At 44.3% G+C, this 23599-nt stretch overlaps 1 protein-coding gene across 2 annotated transcripts in view; it reads right to left on the bottom strand.

Annotated features, from left to right (window-relative positions):
* Nucleotides 1-23599, bottom strand: part of Galnt17 (polypeptide N-acetylgalactosaminyltransferase 17) — a 473219-nt gene that overhangs the window by 241262 nt on the left and 208358 nt on the right. For both annotated transcript variants that reach the window (XM_051161367.1, XM_051161366.1), the window contains exon 2: nucleotides 22573-22756. In XM_051161367.1, coding sequence (XP_051017324.1) covers nucleotides 22573-22756 — 184 coding nt within the window. The remainder of the gene's footprint in view (nucleotides 1-22572; nucleotides 22757-23599) is intronic.

The raw sequence follows: 23599 nt of genomic DNA, 5'->3' as shown, positions 1-23599 counted from the left end.
TGTCATTTTCTTTCTTCCTCTCCTCTCTTTCTTTTCTCTGTCTCTCTGTCTCTCTCTCTCTGTCTCTCTCTCTCTCTCTCTCTCTCTCTTTCTTCATTTTCAGTACAACAAAGTGCTTCTAGTAACATATATTGTGCTGTGGTACCCAGGACCTGCAGTGAGGGTGGGATGGAAGTCCATTGGGAGCTTGGCCTCATAGTACAACCAGGTCCTTCAGGGTTTCTGCAGCTAGACCAGAAGGCCCTGCACTCAGGTAGCCTGCCTTCCACCCCCTCCCTCTCCTCAAGCTCTTAGTGTGTCTGCCACACAGCAGTTTCACTGAAGAATGCCTCTTAAGATTGGGGGATGAGCATAAAAGAGCAAAGAAGACAAAGAGGGAAGGGTCCAGTCCAGGCTCTCAGTTTTAAAAAGCAGTGTTGATGGTTTCCAGTGGGCTGATTCCTCAAGGGATGCATGTGGAACAAGAGCATGGCCTTTCAAATGTTAACTACAATCTAAGACTTATGTGCTGTGACCTCGTGTGTGTGTGTGTGTGTGTGTGTGTGTGTGTGTGTGTGTGTGTGTAGGGCACATGAGTACCACTGGAGCACATGTGGATGACACAGGACAACTGTTGTGTGTGGGGTGTGTGAATCCTTACTTTCCATCTTGCTTTAGACAGGTCTCTTATCACTCAGCACTATAGGTGGCAGGCTAGCTGGACGTGAACTGCCAGCAATTCTCCTGTCCCTGCCTACTGACATGAGTGCTGGGCTCTCTGCCCGTGCGTATACACTCCAAAGGTGGACATGAGGAAGGGCATAAGACACCTTTTTGGAGTTGGCTCTCACCTACCATTATTTTGAGGCAGAGGCTCTCTTGTCTTTTGCTGCTGTGCTGTGAACTCCAGGCTATGTGGCCTGAAAGCTTCCATGGGATTCTTCTGCCTCTGCCTCCCACCTCACTGTTAGAGGGCTGGGATTGCAAATATGCACCATTAGCCAACAGCAGTGGTGCATGCCTTTAATGTCAGTACTCAGGAGGCAGAGGTAGGCAGATCTCTGACTGAGCTCAAGGCTAGCCTGATCTACAGAGTGAATTCCACAACAGCCTGGCTACACAGAGAAAACCTGTTGGGGTGGCGGGGGGGGGGGGGAAGGAAGGACGAAGGAAGGAAGGTTCTGGAGATAAAACTCTGTTCAACATGTTGGCATTTATTAATTACATGACCCTTAATCTATTTTCGAGACAAAGACTCACGCAGCCCAGACTGGCCTAAAATCTATCCTACAACAACAACCTCCTGACTACTGAGCACCTAGGCTTATACATTTTAATTTTTTCTTTTTAATTTATGTATGTGGGTGCACATGTATGCATGCATGTATGTGTGAGGCATATGCATACACATTTTTGCATGTGTACAGCACTCATATACATGTCTGTGGAGGCCCAAGGTTGATGTGAAGAATCAACCTTCACTGCTCTTCCTCCTTATCCATTGAGATGAGGTCTGTCAATCAAATCCAGAGCCCACCAATATGGCTAGTCTAGCTAGTCAGCTCGATCTGAGGACCCCTGTTCCCCCATTCAGAGACGAGAATTACAAGCAGCTGACACACTCACACAGCATTTACAGGGGTTCTAGAAATTTGAACTCTGCCTCTCATGCCCGCATAGCCAGCAAACACTTCCAGCGCCAAGTCATCTCTCCAGCCCTGCAATTTTAATTTTAAATGCATTTTTGACTTATGATATATTCAACGTACAGTGGCTCATTGAAATGTGACCCCATAAGTCGAGGAGCACTTGAACACTGCTAAAGCCACAACTGATCTTTCGGTCAAGCGTGAATAATTCACTTGGCCTCAGGATGTAAGAACTTTTCTTTTTTGTCGTAAAAAAAAAAAAAAAAAAAAACCCTGACAAGCTGAAGCTAAATAAATAATTCACTCATAATGAAGAGAAAGTGTGTGGTTCCCTGGCTGTCCTCATTAATGAAGCCACTAGCTCAACAGCACATAGGGCCAAATCTCAAAGGATGGAAGTAGTAGATTGCATTGAATGAAACTGCCACTGCTGGACAGGTATCCGCAGTTTCATACAATGTGACTGAATACAATGAAAACCACACAGTGCCAACATTAGCCTCCTGAGCGTAAGCCGTTGGGTGTTAGGTGTTAGGTGAAGCTGTTAGGTGAAGACTCCCTGTGATTCCCCAGTGTTTAAACTGAGGTGGTCCAGTGGGGCGTGATGGCACACGCCTGTGATCCCAGCATTTGGGAGGTGAAGGCAAGAGGATCAAGAGCTCGAAGCCATCTTTGGCCATGTAGAAAGTATGAGCCTAGCCTAGACTACAAGAAACTCTGTCTCAAAAAAATTTTAAGACCAAGGGGAGGGGGGGAAGGGGGGAGGGAGGGAGGGAGGGAGGGAGGGAGGGAGACTGTATATGTCTAGATGATGAAGTTCAGTTGTTAGAGTGCTTGCCTAATGCACATCAGACTCTGGTTCCATCTCTAGGACCACATACGCCGGGGGCCATGCTTTTGATCCCATCACTTGGGAGAAAGAAACAGGAGGAAAAAGCATGAATTACACACACACACACACACACACACACACACACACACACACACACACACACTGAGAGAGGGAATAAGAGAGAGGGAAGAGTTGGTTTTTTAACCCAATCACTGAAATCAGGAAGCAACAACTGTCCCTTATGGGAGCTGTCAGACTAGTGACTTACTGTGATCCACATATTCTTACTGAATGCACATATTAGTGAATGACAGGGGCTACATATATGGCTCAGTGGTTAAGAGTGACTGCTGCTCTACCAGAGGACCCAAGTTCAGCTCCCAGCACCCACAGCAGGCAGCTCACAATCAGCTGTAACTTCGGCTCCTGATAATCTGTCATCCTCTCTGGCCTCCATGGGCACTTGAGCACATGTGGCATAAATAAACACAGATGAATTCATATAGTTAAAAATAAAATTACTTTGGTGGTAACTAATAGCTATTTAATTGGATTAAGACCCCTTCAACACAAGGGAAACCTAGCCAACTATGCAGGGCCAATGAGATCTTCACTCTAGGGGGAGAACCCACAATTGCCATTTTGCCAAACTAGCACTATCCTCAACTACATTCTAAATATTTGTCCTTACACCCACCGAGCCAGTTGTATGTATGTATTTAGTTGTATATACTACATACAAATGCATCTATACACATTTATATACACATGTGTATTTACGTAACAATAATTTGTTAAACAAAAGACGATGGATTTGAAAGAGAAGAAGGAGAGGCATGTGGAAGAATTTGGAGGGAGAAAGGTGAAAGGGGAAGTTATATAATGATACGATCCTTTCAAAAAATAATTTAAAAATGAATCATATTAATAAGTGGCATACTCAGGTCCGTAAATATGATGGTAGTTTTCCAAAATGTCTAAATTTTCTGGTTTTTTTTTAATAGTGACATTCCTATACATACTTCTGAATAGACTTATTCCCAAACCAGAATTGGGGTGCTCAACCAGTAACACCTCTACAAAGATCCCTAAATCCACCAGACTCCTACCTAAACCTGAAACATTCTGATCCCTAACACTTCTGCTAAGAGAAAACCAACCTCTACCTTCATTTTTAATATTACACTGTTTAACACACACACACACACACACACACACACACACACACACACACACACACTAGCGTTGTGGTTGAATGTGAAGTCTCCCACGTAGGCACAAATGTTTAAACACTCGTCAACCAGCTGGTGTCACTGTTTTGAGGAGCTGTGGGACCTTGAGGAGGCAGAGGCTCATGGAAAGAAGTGTGTCTCTGGGGGTGGGCCTTGAGGGTTGATTGACAGGGGCTATGTGCTGTTTGTCTTCTGTTGCTTGTTTGAGGGGGAATAGAGGAGTCCTAGCTACACACCTTGGCAGCCATGACTCCACCTCCCCTCCCCGCCGTGAAGGACTGGGCACTCTTTCAAACTCTGAGCTAAAACAAACCTCTTCCCCAAGCCCAGAAATAGCATATTATCTCCTTGTCTTGTTGAAAACTATTGGACTAAAGAAATTAAGGAAGGATCACCATCCTAGAGTACATGGGGGAGGCATGGTGACAGAAGCGTGAGGCTGCTGGTCAGACTGTATCCACAGTCAGGAAGCAGAGAGAGCCCTATGCTGGGCCTCAGCTCGCTTTCTCCTTTTTCAGTCCAGGACCCCAGCCCATGAGACGGTGCAGCCCATATGTAGGGTGAGTCTCCCCTCCTCAGTTAACATAATCTAGAAAGTTCCTCACAGACATGCTCAGATGTCTCTAAGATGATTCTAGATATTGTGAAGTTGGCAGTCAGTGTTAGCCATCACACATGGCTTCTTAGTCTAAACTGTGTGGAAGGTAAGTGTGGTGGTTGGAATAGGAATGGCCCCCACGGGCGCAAATATTTGAATGTTTGGTCATTAGGGAGTGTCTCTACTTGAGAAAGAATAGGAAGTGTGGCCTTGTTGGAGGAAGTGCGTCACTGGGGGTGGGCTTTGGGATTTGAGTAACCTGCCAGGCCAAGTGCCTCTCCTCTTTTCTTGCTGCCTGAGGATCAAGATACAGACTGCTCATCTTTTCTCCAGCGCCATGTGTTGTGGAAATTTTGGTTTGTGATATGTAAACATGTTTTTGTCTTAATCCCAGGTGTGGGATATGGGGGCTGCTCCCGTTTGTCCACAGCTGATAACTGCCTGAGGGCACGTGATTTTGTCAGCTGGGAACTACGTTGTACGTTTGAGTGGGTAGGTGGGGTCTTTGCCACCTTGGATAAATATGAAAGCTGAGAGAAAAAGAGAGAGGCCAGGGGTGGAGGGGGTGGGATGGGGGGTGGCGGAGGAACAGGCACTGTGAGAACCCTGAGAGGAAACTGTCAGACAGAGGAAGAGAAGGTTGATGCTCTGTTTGCTGTTGCCCCAAAGAACCCAAGACCCTAAACAGCAGGAAGTATCCAATGAGAACTCTGCCCCTTCTCCCCATTAACTTTCTTTCTTTCCTACCTGGTGTTGGGGTGTTGGAAGGCATTGGGGTTGAAAGGGAGATAGAGGCATTAAGGAACCCCAAATAAAGTTTTTAAAAACCATTAAAGCCTACAATCATGTCCACCTGCATGCTGCCATGCTTCCTGCCACGCTTATAACGGACTAAATCTGAAAGGGTAAGCAAGCTCTTGGTTAAATGCTTTCCTTTATAAGAGTTGCCATGGCCATGGTGTCTTAGTCTTACTGACTAAGACAGTAAACAACACAATCAATGACTCAGACTTCACATGCACAGGACTTTAGAGATCCTTGAGACACTTGTGTACTTGCTCCTACCCACAAAGATTCTAAGTCAGTCTGTACACAGTACAACCTAGAAGCTTCTATCACACCAGGGGATGTGAAGGACTGGGGCTTGTGTGTTCTACTGATGAACGGGAGTATCCTGCCAGCAGAAGCTTAGACTCTAAGGTGCTCCCACGAAAGAAAACCGTGAGGGCTTGGGAGATGGCTAAGTGGGGAGCACACTGGCTGCCAGGCCTGAAGACCTGAGCTTGACCACCATAGACCACATGGTGGAAGGAAAGAAGTGACTCTTGAAAGTTGTCCTCTGACTCCCACAAGTGTGTAATGGTGGGTGTATGTGTGTGCCAACTCCCCACTCCTCCTCTTTCTCGTGTGAGAGCTTGCGTGCATGTACATATACACACATGTGTGTATGGAACAAAGAAAAATTTTAAAGCAATAATGAAAAGTTGCTGGTCCATAAAGTAAACACATTCTACAGTTGTAAAAGGCAAAAACAAACACAAAAACAGCTCCCCACAAAACAAATAAAACTATAGCACTGTGATAAACACAGAGACTCTCTCTCTCTCTCTCTCTCTCTCTCTCTCTCTCTCTCTCTCTCTCTCTCTCTCTCCTCACATTTAAGTAAACAATAATAATAATAATAATAATCAGGGACTACCAGAGACTGTTCATTACTCCCTCCCTCCTCATCAGCTTTCACAGTGAAAGGGCAGTAGGGGGAAACCCTGTACAGAACAAAGAAGGAAACTGGCAAGAAGTCAGGATGTATTAAAAACAAACAAACAAACAAACAAACAAACAAACAATCCAGAGCAGGTGTGACAATGTACAAAAAAAAAAAAAAAAAAAGTTTCCTGGGACATCAAGTAACCAAGTAGCTGCAGTCCTGATGGCCTGGAAATAAGCATGATTACACACACTGTGTTAAGAGAGAAGACAGGATGGCAGCCCTTGGACACACAGTAGGGATGGGAAACAAAAGAGAGAGAGAGAGAATCTTAGAACCCTAAATAGTAAGGCAGACCCCGAAGCCAGGTAATAGGAGTCTCCTTTCTCTACCAGGACACGGATACACCCACTAAAGAAATCATACTAGAGGCTGTGGTCAGCAAGGTCATCTTTGAATCATGTAAAGGGCTGTCTTAGTTTGGGTTTTATCGCTGTGAAGAGACACCATGACCACAGCAACTCCTTAGAGGAAAACATTTAACTGGCGCTGGCTTACAGTTAAGAGGTTTCGTCCATTATCATCAAGTCAGGAAGCATGGCAGCGTCCAGGCAGACATGGTGCTGGAGAGGAGCTGAGAGGTCTACATCATGATTGGCAGGCAGCAGGAAGAGAGAGTGACACTGGGCCTGGCTTGAGCTACTGAAACCTCAAAGCCCACACCCTGTGTCACACATTCTCCAAGGAGGCCATACCTACTCCAAGAAGGAAATACCTCTAAAATGTGTATGAGTCTACAGGAGCCATTTTCATTCAAATCACAATGATGGCCCAAATCTACAAAGGCAATAGAGAGGACTAATGACACAGCTTAGCTGGTGAAGGCACGTGGCACCAAGACTGATGACCTGAGTTCAGTCCCCGACTGCTCTGTGTGCAGAGTGGGGCTACATTCACCACGAATCAGCCAGGACTGATTTAAATGTCTTTAGAGTCATGGTATGAACAAGACTGTGCAATTAAAAAAGCAAAAAAAACGAAACAAAAAACAAAACTCATATGTGTTTGAGAAACACTTGAGAGCTACATACAGTACTGTGCTGGTTAGTCCTAACTGTCACTTGACACAATCTAGAATCACCTTGAAGGAGGGTCTTAGTGAGGGATTATCTGGATTGTTGACTGAGGTAGGAAGATCATCCCACTGTGGGCGGCAACATTCCGTAGGCAAGAGGTCTGATATACTATAAGAGAAAAGAAAGCCCACTGAGCCGAAGCCATCAAGGATGCATGTGCTCATTTCTCCCTGACTTTTGACCATGGGTGTGATGATTTAACTTGACTTAAATTCCCCACAATAACTCTAATTGTGATCTGAAATAAAACCATTTCTTCCCTAATTAGGGTATTTTTTTTTTTTTTTTATCACAGCAACAAAAACAAAGCTAAAGCAGGCTATTTAAAAAAAAAAAAAAAAAACCAGGGGTCAAGTCTACAGCAAAAGTGTTACCCCCAGAAACACATCACATTATGTTATCATCACAAGACCTACAACTGAAGGAATCCCTAAGGCAAAATGACTTTAGTACATCTCCTTGATGCAATCTTGAATTTATTTATTCAAGTGAATTACTTATACTCTTGGTAATGAGAGGACACTCGGAAGAGTACAGGTTCAGTCACATCCTATTGCTTCCATCTGATTTGCCGCAGAAGACTATTTTATGCAAATGAGGTTAGGATGACATTAAACATTTTCTCCTGGTTTTACAAGAACAAATATGTTCCTCCATATGCCCCAATCTTTTCTTTTCCCCCTGTATTCATTTTTAAAGCCCCGTTGGCTGATCAGGTTTTCCCCCCCTAAATTAACTAAAAGAACATGCCATCTGCAATGTGAGGTGTCTGCTTCCCTCTGCAGTACACACATGGTGTTCCCATGAACACTTGAGTTTACTCTGCTTGTTCGTCCAGAAGCTGGAGTTATTGTCGACGTCGACACTTATGCAGATCTCATCTTTTTCAAATGCCCCTTGGCTTTCTCTCACTGTCATATCAAGGAACCCTCACTGTACTTGCAGACCACAAGTAACAAAGCTCTCTACGCATAAAATGTCTTTCATGAAGGCGGACATTGGGATCTATTGATTATTCTCTGGATAGAGAAAAGTATTGACCTAGTTAGACTTAATTGTCATCTTGACACAGCCCATAGTCATCTGAAAGGGAAAGTCTAGATTGAGGAACTGCATAGACCAGATTGGTCTGTGGCCATGTCTGGGTTGCGTGGCGCTGTCTCAACCACTGGCTAACGCGGGAGGACCCAGCCCACTGTGGACAGCATCATTCCCTAGGCAGGTGGTCCTGGGCCGCATTGGAGAATGTAGATAATCCTGATTCTGTCAGAGAGCCAGCAAGCAACATCCCTCCATGGTTTCTGTCCTTCAAACTCCTGCTTTGCGCCCCTGTCAGGACTTCCTTCCATGGTGACCTTTGACCTGAACGCATAAGCCAGGTAAAGCCCTTCTTTCCCTGAGCTGCTTTTGATCGGTGGAAACTAGGAAGAAAGGAAGCTAGGACACACGTGATTGTGGGAGAGCATTTCACCCAGCCCTCCACTGAATAGATCCTGATCATTTTAGGCAAGTGCAAGGGAGGGTAACCACATGAACACCAGTTCTGGATGAGTGTTTTGCTTTTCTTTTTCTTTTTTTTTCCCCCAACAGAGCACACTGCTGCAATGAGAAGTGATACATTAAAGAATCCTCTCAAAACTTACCAGCTACGGGTTCCATTGTTGGAATCCCATGAACAGAAAGCAGGAGGATTCCTGAGTATGTGATGAGCAGAGTCAACGCCCCTGTCATGGCAACAAGCCTCTGTTGAGTGACTTCTCCTAAGCAGACCTGAACAAACATCTACTGTACTAGACAGGATACCAAAGGCCGACCAAAGCAACACTTCTACCAGAGACCAACCTGATAAACCAATGAGTTTAATGGAGGTATTTATGAGAACACGGATGAGGGATTACTTGCAAAAGCACACAAAATACAAAGGCATCTTTGTCACTGAAAAACCCACTTCAGAATGTGTGATGACTCACAAAAGCAGCATCCATGGAGCTCCTTGCCAGCAGGTTGGCTGGTGGGAAACTATCCTTTCCCCAGCTGCCTTCGCTGGTTACAAAACCTTTGGGAGAAGTCTTGCCAAAGTTGTTAAGTTTCAGAGACTTCCTGAGACTTGTAAGTTGTTGACTTCCCAAGTGTTAATGAATCTCCCTCCAGGAAGTAATATGAGAGGAAATTGCTACACAACAACTTGCAATGCTACAATTAAGTACTAAAGGTCTATAGGCACAAGGGTAAGTGCCACTGTCAATCCCAGCATCCGCTTGAAGTCAGCTAATAAATACATTGAAAATCCTACTTCCTATAGTAACGGCTGCATGCGAGGGACATGTGGTTGAAACTCAATGTCCCCAGAGACTTTAAACAGCAAAGAGAAATGAAAACTAATGCTCAGAGCATTTCCCTTTTAATATTCATTCAGGATCCCAACTTTTGGAGTAGAACCACTCATTGCAGGATGGACTTTTCCTCCTCAGCTAAACCATTCTGGAACCATCTTTCCAGACATACCCAAAGATGTGTCTCCTTGACTATTTATTCTAAATCCAGTTGAAAATGAAAACTAACCATCATAGACATCTTGAACAAACAAACTCTCTTGCAAAACATTTCCTAATCTTAATATTATTGTACTTTATTCCTGAGCGAAGTGAAAAAATATCATGTGAACTCTATCATACTATGTTAGATAACTCATCAGATTCCATACTCACCCTCTTTGGTATTGGAATATTATTGAGTGAGATGACTTAAAAGGGATCAACAGAAGAAAAGTTAAAGTAGGAGACCTCATAGAGAGAGGGGGAGGGAGGAAGGGATGGATGGAGGGAGGGAGGGAGGGAGGGGAGGGAGGGAGGGAGGGAAGAAAAGAGAGAAGGAAGGAGGGAGGGAGAGATAGTCAGAAAGAGCAGACACACAAAGAGAGGCAGGCAGGCAGATGTGAGAGGTAGACAGACAGAAGCAGAGAAAGAAACACACACACACACACAGAGAAAGAGAGAGAGAGAGAGAGAGAGAGAGAGAGAGAGAGAGAGAGAGAGAGAGAGAGAGAGAGAGGGAGAGGAGATCAATAAAGAGATTCTGCGAAGGAATCCTTTTCTCTAGGACTTACAATGTCTTTCCTTCCTGGCAATACCAGTGTGGATAGAAGGCTTTGGTCTGCAGTTATGGAAAGTTATCAATACCAGGGTGATTAGAAGACTCCGCTCTGCAGATGTGGGAGTGTGGTTAGGCATGGCTGTGCCTAGAAATGCTAATGGGATGGGGAAGGCCCATCCACAATCCTTTAACTAGTCTCACACAACAAATAGGTAAGCTTCACAGTACCTGTGTGACCTAAGTCTGGCTTCTAAGCCTCTCCAGGTCCCCCTCGCTTCATTTCTAAAGCAGAGATGGTAACAGCGACTTCAGAGAGTGGTTAAATTAAAATGAGATCAATAAAACATGCAGCACAGTGACAAAAACATAAAAGGCAGTCAATAAGAGGGAATAATTATTGTGCTCAGTGAATCAGACAGGCTCCTGAGCCTGGACCTATTTATTATTTCAACCAGCAAGTATTTATTGGACAGCTTCCCTCTGGGCGAGCGGCTGTGAAAGAGGAAGCAGTAGTTAGGATGCTTCACTTTTTGTAAGTTACTTTGAATCCATGTGAAAACCAGGGACTAGGGGCATGGCTCAGTGGTGGAGTACCTTTGTAGAATTGCCTAAAGAGGGACTGGGAATGGAGCTCAATGGAAGAGCATCTGCCTAGAATCCCCTAGTACTGTAAATAGGAAAGGAAAAAAGAAAGGAAGGAAGGAAGAAAGGAAGAGAAAAGAAAACTAATTAAGGTACACCAATCATCAGAGCTATGCTTCAGGTAAAAAGGACTTAATCAGGAGGTCAATATTCACGCATATCCATCCTTACACAGGAGGAAAATCTGGAAAGGCCCGTGCCATTGTGTTATAGCACCACAACCAACACAGGCTCAGAGACACCACTGAAAATACCTGGTCAACACAGGCTGTCAGTTTAACAAGCTCTAGAATCACCATGGAAACAAGCCTTTGGAGATGTCTAGGAAGGAATGTCTGGACTGGGTTACCTGAAGTGGGAATACCCACTCTTAATGTGTGGGGCACTATTCCACGAGTTGGGCTCCCAGGATGATGGGCTACCAGGATGATGGGCTCCCAGGATGATGGGCTCCCAGGGTGAATAAAGAAAAAGGAGAAAGTAAGCTGAGGACCATCCATGCATCTCTCTCTCTCTCTCTCTCTCTCTCTCTCTCTCTCTCTCTGCTTTCTAATCATGGGAGGCTCTGTGATCAGCTGTGTCATATTGTGCCCTCAGACCATGAGCAAGAATAAACCTTTCCTCCTTGAATTGCTTTTGTTGCATATTTTGTCACAGTAAGAAGAGAAGGAACTGATCCGCATTGCCTGTGCTTGTATGACTCCATCCTCCGTGCAGGGTCTAGATCTTATTCCTGACCTCCAACAGCTCCACCCCCACACCCCCACACCCATGTATGCACGCACCCACCATGCTCAACACAATGACATTCCACAGATGTCTCTCACACACCCATGCACAAAGCAGACATTGCTGGGATGCCATCGGCTAGAGTTTGCAGTAGGGGAATAAAAGGACCAGAGGACCCTTTCTCAGAGAAGCTAAGTGAATCCCAGAGAACTCTGACACTCGGATTTATTAAACAAGAGGCCAAAGGAGAAGCTGAAGATAATAGCAGCTGGAACCACTCATCAATAACGCACATGCTGTCTGAGCAGGGAGGCGTGGTAGTAGAGACTGCACAGAAGCCTCAGCAATATCTTTAATAAGCAGACATATTTCCCTGGACCAAGGTGGTCTCTCCCTGAGATTACGGGATAAGTGAACACTCAGATAATGAACACATCAGCACATGAGCAGTACATCAGGACAACGGATAGGACCTAACAGTTATAACGCTTTGCCTGGATTCTAGACTCATCAACCTTACTCGTACACACTGGCAAAGAGTGAACGAAGCTGGACAGACGGAAGTCACGTGGTCATCTGAAGGACACAGTAACCACGGGAAACCATGGATAAGCCAAGGTACCACCTTTCTCCACATCACCCTGGAGGATGGCTTAGGGTTACAGTGTATGCTTTTTTACACAAGAAACCCGAGATTCAACTCCCAGCATCACAAACGCAAGCTCAGCTTTCAACCTAGAAACCTCTGCACGGACCTTTTCTTCCATATCCAGTTAGCTGCCACATTTTACTGATTCTGTGGAAGCTCTCCTCCTCTTCCTCCTCATCCCTATTTTGCCAACACCCACACGTTGCATTCTGATTGTCACATATGTACCATGGTGCAAATGCTCATATACACATAGTAAATGAATGAATGAAAAAGCAAAAAGTAAACTTTAGTCAAGTGGGCTAGAGAGATGGCCTAACGGGCTGCCACGTATGTATAAGCATCTGATTCAAATCCTCACATATCACATAAAGTTGGACTTAAGAGTATGGTTCAGTGATGGAGCACAGACCTGCCTAGAATCCCCCAGGGTGGGGCTAGGGGTGTAGCTCAGTAGTAGATTACCCAGTGTGCCTAAAGCAAGATGGGAGATAGAGATGGGACTCCCCAGAACCTCCAGAGCCAGCTAATGAGGAAAAGGATAAAACACTCTACTTCAAGCAAAATGGAGATTGAGGCTCAAGACTTGAGGTGGTCCTCTTACCATGCACACATACCCATTCATGCATAACCTGTGCATGCACACACACACACACACACACACACACACACACACACACACGCGTGCACACACACAGTGTTAAAGGATGCCACCAGAAGTGCTGGGTTTATAGCTCCTTGGTAGAGCACTGTCCTGTGTGTGTGAGGCCCTGGATACCATTCCCAGCACCGCATATACAGGACTGCTGGTATACTGCAGCGACAATGGGTGGCTGACAGCAATGGTTCAATACACTTCTTATGAAGAGCCAGCAGAGAATAGTCTGGGGACCCCATCAAGAAACAATCAGTGTTTAATGAACCTAAAACCCCAACGACCCTGACTTGATCATCACATATACATACGTCCAATTATCACCCCGTACTCCCTAAATGCACATAGCACACAATTATTGTGTTGAATGCAAAAGCAAATAAATAAGAGACAATGGGAAAGATAATCAAGGTCATCTCTGCAAGGCTCTCCCACTCCCAGGATAATTCACTCTCTTTTTTTTTTTTTTTTCTCTCTCTCTTCCAGGACCAGGACCTGGCCCAAATCACTTTACACAGCCCACATGCCTTCCCACCCTCTTTGATGTCCTTCTCTGGCACACAAGGGACTTCAGTCATGCAGCCATTTTTAATAATTTATTTTTTTTAAATGGAGATAGAAAATAAGTGTACACGTACAACCTGGAAAAGAAACCACTCGTGTGAGAAATACTGAATATAATGCATTCCCTTCCCCCCAAGGAGGGAATTGAGGTTGCTTACAAAATTATTCTGAAAAGGCCATTTTGAAAAAAAAGAGAGAGAGAGAGAGAGAGAGATAAAGCCATACAGGCATTTGGAACAAAAGCCCCCAAACCTGGGCCACATTCTATGATAAATTCTCTGTGGATGGAGGAGCAAAGTGTAAAGCAATCAGAGAAGACAAAACCAGAATGGAATATTTATAAGTATTTGGAAGCGATGCTATCTTCCAAAGCTTTAAAGCACTCAGGAAATGAAAATATGAAAAGATTGACAGTTTCAGATTCAGACGAATTTTAAAAACCTGTCCAGAAGCAGAGAGGCATCCACAGAATTAAAAAAAAAAAAAAAAGCGGAAAAAACCCATGTTTCGGGATGAGATTTGACAAGCAAGGGGTTAATTTTGTAACTACCTAAGATTTCATTCATATTTATTAAGAAAACAATTTTCTCAAGTGCGGTTAGGATGAAAGCAACTGGAGTTCTGTTTAAAGTCATAATGAAATCCATCTACTTAATCCAATCCTGAAACACAATCCTTGGGGGAGCTTTTGGGGGACTTAATGCAGGATGCCACCCTCTGGGATATCACCTCCTTAGAGGAGAGAAAGTGTCCTATGCCCAGGCATTTCTGTCTCCTGGACCCCAGGGCTCATTTTCAGAGAAGCCTAGTCCAGGGATACAGCCCTTGCTGCTCTTTGACACTGGGGGGTGGGGGGGGGGGAGGACGGGGACGACTAACTTGCAGACAACACAGGGTAACTTGGCCACTTTTCATAAGGCACTCTAAACTTTGCAAAGGGTGACTTTGTTTATCTTGTTTGGTCCATGGGCAATCCTCCAAATTCCACTTTCAGATTTATCCTACAGCAAGTTTCCAAAAACTAAGTAAGACAGAACACAGAATAGTACTGTTCAACCAAGTTTTAAACTTCTTTCATTGTGTCTCATTTTCTTGCATGTAATATATATTTAAATTTTTATTGCAGTTATTTGTGTGTGTGTGTGTGTGTGTGTGTGTGTGTGTGTGTGTGTGTGTGTGTGTGTGTGTGTACACGTACGTGCGCGCTGAGGTCACTGGGCTTGGCAGCAAGTGCCTTTATCTACTGAGCCATCTTGCCAGCCTACATTTTATGTTTCCTTGTATATATGCTGCATTTCTATTTTAGTTTCACTGAAATTTTGCAGACATGTATTTTGCCTTAATTGATCTTTCATTAAAGCAGAGCATAAAGTATCTCGTACCCACTTCTGTAATCCTTATTTTTCTTAATAACAATGACTGGGGTGCTATTTCTTGCTTTTGTTTGTATGGCATTACTTTACTTTTTGAAAATTCTGTGTGTGTGTGTCTATGAAAGTGTTCATGTGCATGTGGAGGCCAGAGATCTAGGTTGAATGTCTTCTTCCATGATTCTCTACCTTATTTATTATTTACTAATTTACTTACTTACTTACTTATTTTGGTTTTCCGAGACAGGGTTTCTCTGTCTGCCCTGAACTCCCTTTGTAGACCAAACTGGCCTCAAACTCACAGTGATCTGCCTGCTAGGGATTACAAGCATGTGCACCTCCCTCTTATAGTTTTTAAGACAAGGTCTCTCACTGTGGGTCTATAATTATGAATAATGGATCCATAATTCATCAGATGTCTCAACCGGTTAGCGGGCGAGATCCAGAGGGCTATCTGTCACCACTCCCTCAGTAGGGTTACAGTGTGCTGGGGATCTGAAGTCAGGTCTCCCGCTGGCCAACTGAGCTGTCTCTCTCTCTCTCTCCAGCCCTGCTTTTCCTTTGCTGTGCAGGCTAGACGTGTGTCAGTTTGACACACGCTTGAGTCGTTTTGAAAGAGGATACTTTAACTGAGAAAAGTCCCCCACCAGATTGGCCTGCAGCCGAGTCTGTGATGCATAGTTTTGATTGATGATCGATGTGGGAGGGCCCTGCTCATTGTGGGTGGAGCCACCTCTGGTCTAGCCCAGGGTATTAATAAGAAAATAGGCTTGAGCAAGCCAGTAAGCAGCACCCCTCCATGGTCTCTTCTGTAATATTTGGCTGTGACATAAGTGTCTTGATAAGAAGCTGAGTCTGTATGGAATAACAGCCAAGCCTGCCTTAATCCCTGTCTTGGCTTCCCTCTACCTGGCTTGTGAGTTGAACAGTCACTCTCCTCACTTGACTTGCCAACTTGCTTTTGGTCACACAATTTTTTTTTTTCCTCACAGCAACAAATTATAAAATGAGGGCACCCGGCAACATGTCCGTGTCCTCCCCCAACCCGAACCTTCATTCCCTTTCTTTCTATTTCTAAGCCAAAGAGTTTAACTATTGTTGCCTAGTAGAATGTAGACTTTTTGTAGGCCCGATTGTACACAGGTCACCACAGCTGCCATGAATTCGTGTGCGCATGCGCAACAGGCAACGCCTGCCCAGGGGACGGCATTTTACAGCACTTCCCCATGCTTTAGTTATTACAGTCCTGACACCTCCTCTTCTACTGTGTTTCCTAAGCCTTGGGTGAGGGGTGATAAAGATGGACAGATCTGTGCGGGTTTTTTTTCCCCTCTCCAATTCTGTCAGCTCCTTTTTACCCCTATTTATCCAAATGACTTCTGCAATGCTATTTTCCACACTTTCACAGACTTGCCTACTTTTGCTCAATTTTAAACTTAGAGGATTTATTTTGATTATGGTTATTTCTGTAACAGACACGTTATCGTTTTGTAAACAAAGCATCTTGTGATCCCTGGAAGTCAATTGTAGTTTTCAAGCCTAGAGTTCCCGCTTTCTCCAAATGCCATTTGTTATTACTGTTAAGATTTGTTGTTTTGTTTTGTTTTGTTGTCCCTGATGTTGTTGTCTGTTTATTCTTTGCTAATAGGCTCTTTGCTAGGACATCTGGGGCTCCTATCTTTCTAGTCATAGAGTAAGTGTGACTGGACTGGGGAGGTGATTTAGTCAGTGAAGTGCTTTTCTTGCAAGCTTGAGGACCCAAGCCTGACGGACCCTAAGAACCCACATCGAAATCCAGGTGTTGTGGTCACAGCTGTAATCCCGACCCTGGGTAAGTAGAGACAGGAGGTATCCTAGGGCTTGTTTGCCAGGCAGCTTAGCCTAATAGGTGAGCCACAGTCCTAGTAAGAGATCCTGCCTCAAATAAATAGGTGGAAAATTCATACTAAAAGAGACTTGAGGTTGGTCTGCATCCTCCACATGTACACGTGTACATACATACATGTACATGTGCCACAAATAAAAACTGAGTAAGGTAACATTGTTGTTGTTGCTGTTCTTGTTGTTGTTGTTATTATTATTATTATTATTATTATTATTATTATTATTATTATTGTTTTTGAGACAGGTTTCTCTGTGTAACAATGTAACATCCCTGGCCCTCCTAGATCAGGCTGCCCTTGAACTCACAGAGATCCACCTGCCTCCGCCTCCAGAGCGCTGGGATTAAAAGCGTGCGCGACCACTCCCGGCTCATAAGGTAACATTATATAAAGATGGGGTTTAACAGGCATTCCATATTAACAGCCATCCTGTGTCTCTCCTGCTGTCGTCTATCAGCCTCTTCCTTAAGCTGGTTTGGTTTCTGCCAAGTGGATTCTTTACACTTTTTCACATAGCAGTACAAGAGCCTAGAGGTCATGGAGCTGGAAAGTCTCCCCACTGGGCATATTCTGATAGAGGCCACCTCTATAAACTAGACTTCAGAGGGTAAAGGACAGGGGCTGGCTCTGTCTATGCAGGTGTGAAGGCGGGTGCCCTGGATAGTTCTGTCACCTTGATACAGCCTGGAACCATATGAGAGGAAAGCCTCAATTGAAAGAGTAATGGACATAGGGAGGAGTGCCCAGCCCACTGCGGGCAGCACCATTCCTAGGCAGGTGGTCCTCAACTGTATGAAGCTGGCTAAGCATAAGCCGGCCAGTAACCAGCATGCAATGCTTCTCCGTGGTTTCTGTTTTGATCTCCTTCCTTGGGTTTGTACTCTGGCCTCCCTGGATGATGAATTGTGACCTGGAAGTGTAAGATGGGATAAACTCCTTCCTCCTCAGCTGCTTTTGGTTGGAATGATTCATTGCAGCAACAGAGAAGAAGCTAGAACAACAGGAAATAGGGATAGGACTACAATCCTTCCATTTCTACCCACATCCAGCCCTAAAGAAAACTTTTCCTGTCCTTCCTGTTCTAGCCAAGTCTAGTACATGACTTTTCCTTTGGGCATCATATGACCGTCCTGACTTCATTTGGGAATATAGATAATACGTGGCCTAGTAGTCATGACAACAGCTTGAGCAAAACAGCACAATGATAGATGATAGATAGCTAGGTCTGAGGGAACAGTGATGGAGTTCATACCTCCTAACAGGAGGAGGGAGTGGAGTCTCTTAGGACTATTATTACTCTTTCTGTCTTACCACCAGCTACAAGGGATCTTGGGAGATGCTAGACTATCCAAGAAGTGGAAGATTAACTGAAGGTGGATCTCCATGACACATCGTCCGTGAGGTTGCCATCCATTATGGAGTGGATTTTTGGTAGTACAGCTGCTCTTGGGTCATTCATGCCTGTCACCTGTGCTCTGTAACTAGGCCAAATAAACCCATCATTTGACCAACTTGGACCCGAGTGGAACTATTACTTTGGTCTAGTGTCATAGCTCTATCTGGGATGTGTAGACATTTGTTCCCATCTCTCTTCCCTGGAGAGCTAATGCAACAGTGGGCCCCTGGGGTCCTGATCAAGTGTATTTTTCTGCTCTAACAATCTGGATGGTTTTAACTATCAACTTGGCAATGTAGAATCACCTTAGGGGGTGGGAGACTATCTCAATTGAGGAACTGCTTAGATCAGATTGGCCTGTGGGTATGTCTATGGGAGGAGGTGGTTCTCTTGATTGTTAACTGAAGTGGGAAGACACATCCTGAATGTGAGTGGTAGTATATTATGGGCTGGGCCCTGGATGTATAGAAGTAACTGAGAAGCACCAGCAAGCAAAAAAGTTAGGATGTAGTTTTCTCTTTGTTCTTGACTATAGATATGACATGACTAGCTGCTTGCGTCCTTGCCTTAAATTCACTGAAACGAATGTGCCTTGGAATTATAAGCCAAAGAAACCCTTCCTCCCTAAGTTGCTTTTCATAAGAGTATTTATCCCAGTCAGAGAATTAAAACTAAAACAAACATCTACCCATCTCATGTGGGAGGTTAGGTCTCAGTTTCTCTGATTAGCTGCCTGTTACCATTTATCTATTCTCTTTCCATATTCCAAAGTTCTATAGATGTTTGTTGGGTGATGTGACCAAATATCTTCCTTAGTTTTCCCTTCCCATGCTCTGTGCCCATTTCCCATCAGCTTCCAAAGAAGCCAACAGTAAATGTGGGCTCACTACATCAAACCACACTACTGGGAGATGCTGAGACTTTCTACTGCAGAGAACCACACCCAAAGTTTGCTTGCTGTTCCTCTGGTCTGGCTCATTATTATCCTCCCCTCTTCTTCAGATGCTTCATCCTAAGTGTCCAAGCTTTCCTTAGCTTTGAGATATCATCTCAAGCAAGAGATGCTCAGACTCTCCCTTCACAGCCCATGGGTATGGTTGCCATGGCTGCCATTGGACTACTGTCCTTCAGGAATATGACTGATGCTCTCTTGAGTTCTCTGTAGCTGAGATTCTCTGTGAGAGACTGGAGTTAGATAGGAAAGGTTAATGTTCTATCACAAAGGAGAGAGGCTCACAGAGTCTTGCCCCTTTCCCTGAGGATCTACTGGCAATAAATGGTTGATGGGGAAGGGAGGCATTTTCTTTGGAAGTATAGACATTGGAGGTTGTCCATGCTTCTGTAACTAACCTCAAGTAAACTCATTGTGCACCAAGAATGGGGTGGAATCATTCTGATGCTCTGACATTGGTGCCTGGGATGGTTAATCTCAATTACCATCTTAATGAGATTCCAAATGACTATAAAAACCAACACTGAGAACATGTCCATGAAAAAGTTTCCAGATTGAGTTAACTGAGGTAGAAAAACACACCCTGAATGCTGGTGCCTCCATCTGGGTTTCCAGATTGAATAAAAAGGAGACTGTGTGCTGAGAATCTCTCTCTCTCTCTCTCTCTCTCTCTCTCTCTCTCTCTCTCTCTCTCTCTCTCTCTCTCTCTCTCTCTCTCCCTTCCTCCCTCCCTCCCTCTCCCTGATTATGTTTGCAATGTAACCAGCTGCCTCTTGCTCCTGTCATCATGCCTTCCTACATTATGGACCAACTGTGTACCCTTGAACTATGAGCCAAAATAAGCTCTTTCTTCCTTAAGTTTCTCCTTATCAGATATTTTGTCGCCTTATCTTGAGAGAACAAACATTTATTAATCTCCCGAGGAAAAATTTGCACAACAGGGCCTCTCACACCACATAAGTCACCTTGCACTGGAAGGACTCCTTGCCTATCTGTTCCCCTCTCCAAACAGGAAGTGAGTAGACTAGGACTACTATGTCCCTTGCATGATTTCATCTCCATGGTGCAACCAATCATTTGATGCATAATAGATGCTCATTAATTTCTGTTCAGCTGAGCCATTTCTAATACACTGCATACTGGAGGCCTTTCCAGTCTCATAAGTGGGCGGGGGGGGACCAAGGCCGTGTTTATTTGCCAACATGGAAATAAGAAAGGCTAATCAGAAAGCACCAGGAAGTGAAAACCACCAGATGTTTTTTTGAGCAAGCAAGTCCAGGAAGACAAAACAGCATGCAACGGAGGTGATGTATATTTTTCCTAGTGACTCAAAATGAATGTGCACTTATTAGAGGCAGAGAGCGAGAGAGAGAGAGAGAGAGAGAGCGAAAGAGAGAGAGCGAGAGAGAGAGTTTAACGGGTTTCTCGGCTAATGCTGTAATTTTAAATCCATTTAAGATAATTTTCTTTATCTTGAATTTATTTTTCTCAGTAACCAGGATACTTAACTGATTTGCACAAAACCCATTTGAAAAGAGAAATAATCTACTGCAAAGCGAGGGCATGTTCTAAATGGGAATAAAAAGGAGACACTGAAAAACCTAAAGAAAACGGAGATCTGAGAAACCAGAGTGAGCTCTTACATAGTAAATAGGGATTTTTCAGAGCTCTCGCTTGGATGGGGGAATGAGTGCAAAGCCCCATGCTCGGTGGAGGAGCTATTGGCGTTTGGCAGCTGCTAAGGCTAGGAGATTCAGTCTCCTTTGGGTACATGAAATGGTGAGCTACCTGTTCCCACACCCACAAGGTTATGAGCAGAAGACATGCCATTGGGGACATGTTGAAGGATACGTGGGGAGTTTGAGGCCAAAAAAGGGGGTGGGTAGATATGGCCATATTTCATTGTATACCTATTTGAAATTCTCAAGAATAAATTTTTTTAAAAGACCCAATAACAACAAAAAAGGAATTGCTAAAATTTCTTTGAAAGAGAGTGTTACAACATACACAAAGAGTCTACAACATTTTTTCCCCCTATGGATTCAAAGCTTGGAAGTAAGCACCAAACCAATACATAGACACAAATGAGAAAAGATTCATCAGTTTTACCCAGAACAAGCAACCATCAAAACCAGCATAAACGTCCAGTAATAGACATAATGATTATAATGAGTCATAGCAAAAGCTTGTGGGGCTGGAGAGACAGCTCAGGGGGTAGAAAGTACTTGTTATGAAAGCATAAAGACCTGAGATTGATCCTCAGGACCCATAAAAGGGCCAGGCATGGCAGCATGCCCTTGAAACCCCAGCTCTGGGAAGGCAGAGGCAGGAGGATTCCTTAGAGCACACTGGCCAGCCAGCTAGCCTAGCTGAATCAGAGAGCATTGAGTTCAGTAAGAGACCCTGCCTCAAAAACTAAGGTGGAGTAGGAGATAGAAGAACATAGCTGATATCTACCTCTGTCCTCCCCGTGTCCATGCCCACACTTGTCTATTCACCACCCCACACACATGTACGCACACAGGAGCACAAACACACACATGCTTGTGATGCTATGTCAGATCAGAAAAGACAAAGCTGGTCCGTCAATGGCTCAAAATCTATAGAGAAGAAATTCAATGATAACACATGACCATCGTATGATCAATATACGACCAATATAATGCGCTCATGTATTGGTACGTGGTCGTAAATAATAGTATTAATACGCTAGGCATAGTTGCTCATGTCTGTAACTCCAGCATTGGGGGGAGGGTGAGGAAGAAGGGTTGATTATTAGTTTGAGATCAATTTGGGCTACATGGTAAGTTTGAAGTAGACTGAGCTACATGCAATAAGACATTATCTCCAAAACGAAGGAAGAAAGTTCAACAGATAGATGATAGACAGGTAGCTGACAGAATAGACAGACAGACGGACAGATAGATAGACAGATAGAAAGAAAGAAGATATGGACATTAAAACTACAATAACTACTATGTTTAGTTAAGGTTACGGTTATATACAAGGTTAATGGTTATATTTTAAATTTAAAACCTTTTGTATTGAGACTTTCTATACTTTTTTTTTTTTTTTTGAGGGGGGAGATTACTTTTTATAACAGTTTTACTTTTAATTTTCTGAGATAGTATCATGGATCCCAGGCTGGTCTCAAACTAACTACTTAGCCCATACTGGCCTCCTACCTCAGTCCTGAGCTCCTGATATGACTGCCTCCACTTCTCCCCAGTGCTAGAAGTAAGGGTGTGTGCCATCAGGCCTGTGGTATTAGGGAGGGAACCCAGGGCTTGACTCCAGGACCCATGCTAGGCGAACACATTATCAGTTCAGCCACACCACCAAATTCAGATGATATTTTCTAAGCAACAAAAGTCCTCGACCGACTGATTATAGAAGAAATGGGGCAAAAACAAAAGCTCCCTCTGTGGTTACAAATGAATGAGAAAGTATCACAGACTGATCCAAACCCAGCCAGCTCCTTGCCGGGGGCCCATGTACAACTTACTTGGTAGGACGATAATCTGGAATAGACCGGTCCAAGGAGATCTTTTCACTGAGGTAGGAATTGTAGCCATACTTCTCATGAGGTCCTTTGGCTTTCTCTTCTTCAGACGGGGAAAGGGTGGCGGGAAGGCCCCCTTTGCCCCTCCCACCATAGCCTTCAATGAGCCCGAGGGATTTGGATAGCCCTAAAGGAAGGAGGAGACAGAGTTATTCCAAAACACCTCCACTAAATACGTCATGCACTGCCAGATAGAACTTATTGGCACAGACATAAGTTATAACCTCAGTTTACATATCCTGCATATATGGATGGACAATATGTATCAAGAAGCAGAGTCTCATGTAGCCCAGGCTGGCTTTGAACTCACTATGTAGCTGACGATGACTTTGAACTCCAGACCTTCCTGCTTCTACCTGCCATGGGCTGGCCTTACAGGGCTGTACCTCAAGCCTCCAGTTCACGTGGTAGTGGGGATACTTCTATGGAGAGAAAGGTCCAGGCCATGCTGAGCTCTGAGGTGCACATCTGAATGTTTACTGGGAGCCTGCCTCCCTTGCTCTGTTCCCAGAAACACACGGAAACAGAGACGGACCACCAAGCCTTGGCGAAGTGAAAACCAAGGAGAACCCAAGAAATGGAATGAGTGTGGGGCATTATCTATGCCTATCACCTCTATCTCTTTAAGACAATCATAGCCAGGTTAGGTCTGCAGGGAAGGGGAAGGTTCCAAGGACCTCACAGACTCAGAATAAATACCAGGGAACTGCCAGGCTGAAGGTAGGGGGTTGGGAGGTGTAGCTGCAGTTGAACTAGGAAAGAATAGATTGTTTTCACCATGAGCTGAAAGCATCAGCCACGACTTGACATGACTCTTCACGTAATGGTTTTATTTCAGTTCCATCACAACGGCAAAGGAAAAGGCAGTTTTTGAGGATAAGTCACAAAGAAGAGGGGGAAAAAAAAAGCCTATCAGGGCGATAACCATAATACACAGAGAAGAAGCCCTCCATGGCAACCCACTCTAAGC

This window comes from Acomys russatus, chromosome 19, assembly GCF_903995435.1.
Source record: "Acomys russatus chromosome 19, mAcoRus1.1, whole genome shotgun sequence".
Taxonomy (NCBI): domain Eukaryota; kingdom Metazoa; phylum Chordata; class Mammalia; order Rodentia; family Muridae; genus Acomys; species Acomys russatus.
The sequence above is the reverse complement of the archived record's forward strand: the minus strand, read 5'-3'. Positions and strand labels throughout refer to the sequence as shown.